Source organism: Bidens hawaiensis, unplaced genomic scaffold, assembly GCF_021521415.1.
Source record: "Bidens hawaiensis isolate Kalapana, Puna unplaced genomic scaffold, B.hawaiensis_p1.1 tig00020681_1, whole genome shotgun sequence".
Taxonomy (NCBI): domain Eukaryota; kingdom Viridiplantae; phylum Streptophyta; class Magnoliopsida; order Asterales; family Asteraceae; genus Bidens; species Bidens hawaiensis.
In genome coordinates, this window is record NW_027493177.1 from 205,397 (window position 1) to 212,987 (window position 7,591).

The following is a 7,591-nucleotide window of genomic DNA, read 5'->3' on the forward strand; positions in this document are numbered from 1 at the left end:
AATTTTTTAATAGAATTTACTCCCTCTATATATATGGGTAGTTTGATGTCCCCCAATGTATTCTTCGTTTCCCCCACTGAACCCTACAAGAACTGAGAATCGTGGGACAATTTTCGACTCTGCGATATTCATCCTTCTGAGTACTTCCAATTGGATGATGTTAACTGAACTTCCTCCATCAATGAGTATCATGTGAACATAATGGTTAGAAATAAATAATGTAATGACTAAACCGTCGTGGTGAAGATCCTGGACATTGACTCCATCATCCTCATCGAAGGAGATAACTCTTTGCTCGGCTGTTGTAGAGGTCCTGATCGGCCTTTCACCATTCTCCAGTTTGCACTCTTTGGCTTCTTTGCTGCTGAATATGAAGTTCCGTATATATCAGAGCCTCCAAAGATCATGTTGATAACTTGAGCGTCTGGGGGAGGTGGAGCAGCCTTTTCCGGGACAGGTTCAGGATCCTGGGTCCTAGATTTTTTTCTTCCGAACAACTCCTTAAGGTAACCCTTGCTGAGTAGGTAGCTTATCTCCTTTCTCAAGGCTATGCAGTCTTCTGTCATGTGACTGAAATCTTCGTGAAAGGCACACCATTTCGATTTGTCTTTGGGGGGTGGTGCCTTCTCATTCTTCCTTGGCCACCTCGCTTTGTCACCCAAGTTCCTAACAGCAAGTATTACTCCTCCCATATCTACGGAGAAGCAGTAATCAGATATCCTTGGGCAATCTTCATCGTCTTCTTCCTCTTCCACAGCATTGATCTTCTGGCCATTCGGTTTACTGTATGGTTTGGAGTTGTTGTTTCTGAAGTACGGTCCTTGCTTTTTGTCATGAGACTCGTTTGTTGTCGGAGTATTCAGTTGATCTTGTATTCTTTGATCCTCCTCCAACCTGATAAATTTTAAAGCTCTATTTCGGACTTCATCTAAATTCCTGCAATGAGTCATCACAAGATCTTGATAAAATGGAGAGTCTTTTTGTAATCCCATCTTAAATGCCTCAACAGCTGTCTGGACATCCAGGTTTGGAATTTCCAAGGCCTCACTTCCAAACCTAGTAAGGAACCGCCTAAAGGTTTCCCCACGAGGTTGGACAACTCTATACAAATCACTAGTTAATTTTTCAAATGATCTACTGCATGAAAATTGACTATTAAACAAGTTCATTAAATGAGAAAAGGAAGTAATAGAATAAGGAGGAAGACTTAACAGCCATTGAGGGCGGATCCGGTGAGGGTTGAGCCAAAGCCTTTACATAAGCAAGCTTCTTTCAACCTTTCTGGGATTGGGTTGATTTCCATTCTCTCACGGCATAAGGCTACATGTTCCTCAGCATCCGTGGATCCATCATATAACTTCATGCTAGGGGCAGTGAAGCGCTTGGGTATTTCAGCATCACAAATTAGTGGAGCGAATTTAAATATGTTATGGCTTCTTGCTGGTAACTCTGGAATAGGTTTGATGGCTCCTGGTACACTCGATATCATATCCTTGAGCTTTTGTAACTCACGGGCTATGGTTTGATTGGTCCTGGTATCCTTCACACCACCATGATTAGTGCCAAAAGATAAATTATCGTAAGTGTTACCTCTTGCGTGATCAAAAGATCTCACTCAACAGCTGCATCCGGGGTACACGGTTTCAACATCAAGAGTTGGTCCAGCGGGAGCAGTGGTTTGCATGGGTATGAAGTCACCTTCATGGACCTCAAGTGTCCTTAACCGTGGTTCCTTCAAAGGTTCCTGTCCATAAGGATAATAGGATTCTGGATGCTGATGGACGATGGTTTCTGTTTAGAACCCAAGGATCCTGGTGGAAAGAAGGAGGATCCTTGAAGTTGGTGGGTGGAGGATCCTTGAAGGAAGCCTGAGGGTCCAGATTGGAAGGTCGAGGATCCTTATGAATGATGGTTGGAGGATCTTAAGTGTTGACCTAAGGATCCTTGTTGAAGGATAAATGATCCTTTTGCGTATTGGTCAGAATATCCTTTCTGAAAGAGGTCCGAGGATCCCTGCCAGGGATAGAGGATGTTGGGCACCTCTGACCCGGGAAATCCGGAGTACCAAAGTCAAGCATTTTTGGCATGATGGGGGTTGCGTCTTCAGCCGTCTTCTTAGTTCTCTTGATTTCCTCGATCTCATGGAAGATCCTCTGGTTGATCTTGTTCTGCTGCTCCATATAGCTCTTCATCTGCGAACACAAAGCAGAAACATCATTGTTAGCAGTTACAGTTTGGGAGACAGTAGTGGATTTTGGATCAGAGAAAACGGCAATCTCCTTCTTCTGAGCGACGGTTATGGGTTTTTGTGGCTTCGTCAAGATAGGTAGCGGTGGAAAAGTCACTTGAGTCGGGACACTTGAACCATCGGTTGTGGAAACAGCTTTCCTTGAGAGGCCACTAAGTGATAACTTTGAAATTAGGGATTGAATAAAGGTAATGATTTTTTTTTTATGATTAAAGCACCAATTCCCCTACGGTGGGCACCAAATTGTTTTGGTCAAAAATCGGTCTAAGGATCAAGTAACCAAATTAGTTTGTGAGAAATGGTGCTAATATGAACAAGATGAACAAAAATGACAATTCTAGAAAATGAACAACGAAATTTATACGAGGAAAAACCCTTGGTAACTAGTATCCCGCCGGTATAAAAACCTCGGGTAGTGAAAACTATCACTACCGATTATATTAAACTTGAAGGGATTACAAAAGATGGAATTATAGTTGATCGTGAGTACAAAGTGTTTGCTATGAGTTCTCAATGCTAAAGTGTTGTGTGTTGATTAGCTATAGTTCGATATATATATATACAAGGAAATACAACGGCTAATAACTACTTAAGTTATAATCTCGGCCACGTCCACTTTACTTTTTCAACTCGACCGTTTAGGAGCGTGGATAAGAAGGGAAGACCAGGTAAAATATCTCGTCCGTAATAATAGGAATGCTAGTAAGCACATGTTATACCTGCAAAAATAGATCGTAATATATTTGAAATCAATTGTTGAGGATCCTTAAGTCATTGAAGATTCTCAGTCCTAGAAACAGCTACCACAGATAACTGATTTACAAGGATCAAGAATCATGGTCCCAACAGATATGTAATGCCCAAGTGGCAGAATTCCCTTTGTGTAATGTAGTGACTATTTACCTAAATTAACTATCTTTAGAAAATTGATACATTTCTAACAATATGCAGCTATGTTTTGGTGCATCTGAGCTTGTTCCAATCTAGGAGGAGATTGTTGAGTCAGATATTTATAAGGAAAATTGGAATCTTCCCAGCCTCCTCAAGAAATCGGCTAAGTATGGACTTCGAGCAAGCTTGGACCATCGAGCATGGATTTACTACCTCGAGCATGGTGTCTCTGACTAACTTCAGTGAAATCTTCTAAGTATTGAAGGCTTCGAGCAAGCTACACTTCGCCGAGCAAGAGTGTTCTTCATCGAGTATGGATTGCCAATCAAGCAAAAAAGTCGATCATCCAGCTTAAACTTAGTGCTCTGAGCACATTGGTGGGTGGAGCATGGATGCAATAAAGAAGATGTCAAATGTTCTAAGTATAGACTTCGAGCATGGTTTAGTCCCAAGCAAGCTATGCATCCGAGTATGCTGAAGATTGTTCAATAAGTCTCTTAAGGCAGGATTGAAGACATCAAGAAGAATATGCTTGCTCGATGGATCTATTCGAGCAAAGCAAGGATTGTTCAAGAAGATTGAAGCATGTTGGAGGAGAATATTTTCTATCTAAAATTATTCTAAGTAAAGTGTGCTCGAGGAATTGCATCGAGCATGCTGGGCATATCAAGTCTGCTTGAACAAGATACATTATACTCAAAGACTTGTTTTACACTTGTATTTATTATGTCACTCGTTATGTAATGATTAGGGTATTCTAGAAGGAATGTCAGGGCCTATAAATAGCGTCCTAGGTTTCCATTATTGTATGCCTCGATAGGCACAGAATACGAGGGCACAAACATTCTAGTGAATATTCCTTTTGTGTTTTCTCGTACAACCGCTGCCGCCTTCACGAAACCCTAGACATTCCTTTCACTGTTACATTAATGAAGTATTCAATGCGGTGAATATTTGTCTTTGTTTATTGATATTACTGATTATCTATTATTGTTTCGTTTATATTTCATACCTTCACTCCCATCCCCTGAATATACTAATTCCCCCGGGATATTCAGGAGGCGTTTGGGTTTATTAGATATGTGTGTTCTTGTTAACCTACTAAGGTTTGCACCAGGTCCTGTCCTGACAACAACATCTGGATTTGTGATCATGGCCATATTGATCATGGTTGTATATGTTGATGATCTAAATATAATTGGGACGAATAACGGAATCAATGAAACAATCATTCAATTAAAGAAATAATTTGAAATGAAAGACCTTGGGAAAACCAAATATTGTCTTGGTTTACAGATTGAGCACATAAATAACGGAATACTTCTCCACCGGTCGAATTATACTAAAAAGCTCTTAAAACGTTTAAATATGGACAAGGAAAATCCTTTAAGCACCCCAATAGTTATTGGTTCACTCAATGCTAACAATGATTGATTCCACCCATGTGAAGAGAATGAGGAGGTTCTTGGTCCAGAAGTACCATACCTTAGTGAAATTGGAGCGCTTATATATCTTACTAACTGTACGAGGCTTGACATTTCTTTTCTAGTTAATTTATTGGCAAGATTTAGTTCATCCCCTATTAAAAAACATTGGAATAACATTAAACATATTTTTTGGTATCTCAAAGATCTGTTTAGTTAGGTTTATTTTTTTCTAACGATTCAAAAAAAGGGTTAGTTGGTTATGCAGATGCAAGTTATTTATCTTATCCTCATAAAAAAAAGGTCTCAAACTGGATACGTATTTAAGAATGGAGGAACTGCAATTTCATGGCACTCTCATAAACAAATACTTGTTGCAACATCCTTAAATTATGCTGAAGTCATTGCACTACATGAAGCTTCTAAAGAGTGTGTTTGGTTAAGATCTATAGCATAACTCATAGTAACTTCTTATGGACTAGAAAAATATAGAATTCTGACTCCAATCTACGAAGACAATGCAGGCTGTTTCTCGCAAATGAAAGAATGGTATATCAAAACTGACCGACCGAAAAATATACCTCCAATATACTTTTCATATTCTCAAGACATTATCAAAAATAAACAAGTTAAAATAAGATATGTCCAATGTGGCAACAACTCATATGATCTTTTCACAAAAGCACTCCCCACTTCAACTTTCAAGAAACATGTTCATGATAATGCCATGCGACACGTACAACTTATTGGGGGGGGGGGGCTATGCACTACATTCTTTTTCCCTTATCTAAAGTTTTTCCCATCGAGTTTTATTTAGCAAGGTTTTTAATTAGGCAATACTACAATGCAAAGCTCCAAATTGGAAAAGTGCCATCTAGGGTGTGAGGTGTTATGAAATATCGAAACTTATTGGAGGACCATTTTTTAAAAGCCGAAAGATGAAAATTATACACCTAGTTGTCTCCTAAATAGTTACCTTTGTCTACCAAATAATATACATATTTGTAGTATAAATACTACATCCACGGTAATGAGAAAAAGACACCATCTTGAATAAACTCCATAGTTATACACTTCTTACCAATGTTGTTAAGACCGGACCAGACCTGACCTATCGGTCGAATTGGTCCAACCGGGATTCAGTCCAGTTAGTTCATTTGGCTCCTAGAAAACCAGCCGGTCTGAACCGATTTGCCTGTCCGAACCGAGAAACCGGTTCGGTTGAACCGGATTATTTTTTTAAAAACAAAAATGTTTTTCCAGCCATAACTGTAATTTTTGGGACAAAGTTGTTCGGCTTGTCTAACCGGTTCGACCAGTTGGATCGATGAACCGGTTGCCCGTCCGATTCGATGTCTGGTCCGGTTATGAAACATTGCTTCTTTCTACTCCTCTCTACAATTCTCTTTAAACTTATTAAGATACTTCAATAATCTTGTTTATTCTAACAAAATCTAAATTCTTTTATCTAATATGTATGTCATATTTACTAGCAATTATCCAGTATAACAGGGTTGTCTCTAAGAATCGTTAAGATTTTTTGGACCGAAAAGGAAGAAATTGTTGGGCCTTAACTAAAATAGTTTTTTGTTGGTTTAAACAATTAAAATTTTTAATTAGCATATTTGATTATGATCTGGGATGTACAAATTTATTTTTTCTATAAAAATAGGCTTAAATGAGTTGAGTAATTGGATTTAAATATTAAAAAATACATATTCTTTTATAAAAGTGTATACAAAATTTAATAGTAAAAAACTTTCAGCTCTAGTGAGGTGTCGGACCGGAGTCGATCGACCACCCTACTCTCCAAGACGTGGCTCATAGTTTAATATTTACTATCCTAAATGAAAAAGGAAAAAAATTAAATCAATATTATTTTTCTCTTTTAATACAATAAGAAAATAATATAATAACCAGTCAAACCTTATTGAATCACAATTGTCGGTCACCTATAATAAACCTTAAATATTCATCATTCCCTCATAACAAAATCGAAACTCACAAACCCCTCCCTCCGACATGGCCACCGAAGACAAGAATAAGCATGGCGTTCTGCAATCCGTAGCCACCCTACTAATCCGTTGCTCAAAACAAGCAATCAAAGCTTCGAAAAAACTAAAACCCAAGTCAAAGATTTCGCCCGGGACGCCAAAAAAACTCATATCTTGCATAAGTAATAAAGCGATGAAGTTGTCCCACCGCAAGAATAATACCGAAGAAGACGGTGTGTGGAGGAAGGGGATTCTGATGGGGGATAAATGTGAGCCGTTGGATTTCTCGGGTGTAATTTATTATGATAAAGACGGAAACATTCTCTCTGAGTGTCCTATGCGATCGCCGCGTGCAAGTCCCTTGTCGGGATATGCTTCTACTCCGGGGAAGTCCGGTTGGATGAAGACCGCGCGTTGAGAATCATTGTTTCCGTAATTTTGGTTATGTTTATGTGTAAATGTTAGTTTTGTTTGCATGAAAAACTGGTTTTGTTTTTCACTTTCTAGGGTATTGTTAGCTGTTAATTCATACTTTTTCATATATAATTTTACTTAGAAATGACTCGAATTGAAAATAATAAGTTTGTATTTCATTTGAATTCAATTACTCGAACTGAAAATAACAAGTTGTATTAATGATGTCAAATATATTGTTTTGTTATCAACTAAATATATTTGCTACGGTAAAGCTATGATTGATGATCAAATTTTAATAGATAGCGATGGTACTAATAATAACTGAGGTTACAGTTTGTAGTTTTTTTTAGTAAACTTTGATGAAAAAGTCGAAGAACAAAATCAAGAATTATGTTGAAAATCAAATTTAGGCTGCTGGCGTAACATACGATTATCAGTGGCCATTACGAAGGTAAAACATTAAATTAAATCATAAGACCAAGGAGTAAACATATATGGCCACCCGGATGGTAAAACATTAAGTTAAATTAAATCGTAAGACCAAGGTGCAAACATACATACAAGTACTTGTTCATGGTTCTAAAATCATACATATTTAATCATAAGAAAATAAAAAA

General features: G+C 38.0%; 1 protein-coding gene across 1 annotated transcript; it reads left to right on the forward strand.

The window, feature by feature from the left end:
* The first annotated feature begins 6,585 nt into the window (after window positions 1-6,585).
* On the forward strand, window positions 6,586-6,975 carry LOC143561475 (uncharacterized). The gene has a single exon (XM_077049552.1). It carries the CDS (start codon window positions 6,586-6,588, stop codon window positions 6,973-6,975), a length of 390 nt encoding a protein of 129 aa, XP_076905667.1.
* Window positions 6,976-7,591: the final 616 nt, after the last annotated feature.

What these genes read in the sequence shown, in the direction of transcription:
- LOC143561475 (XM_077049552.1), top strand. Translation starts at nt 6,586, where the DNA reads ATGGCCACCGAAGACAAGAATAAGCATGGCGTTCTGCAATCCGTAGCC.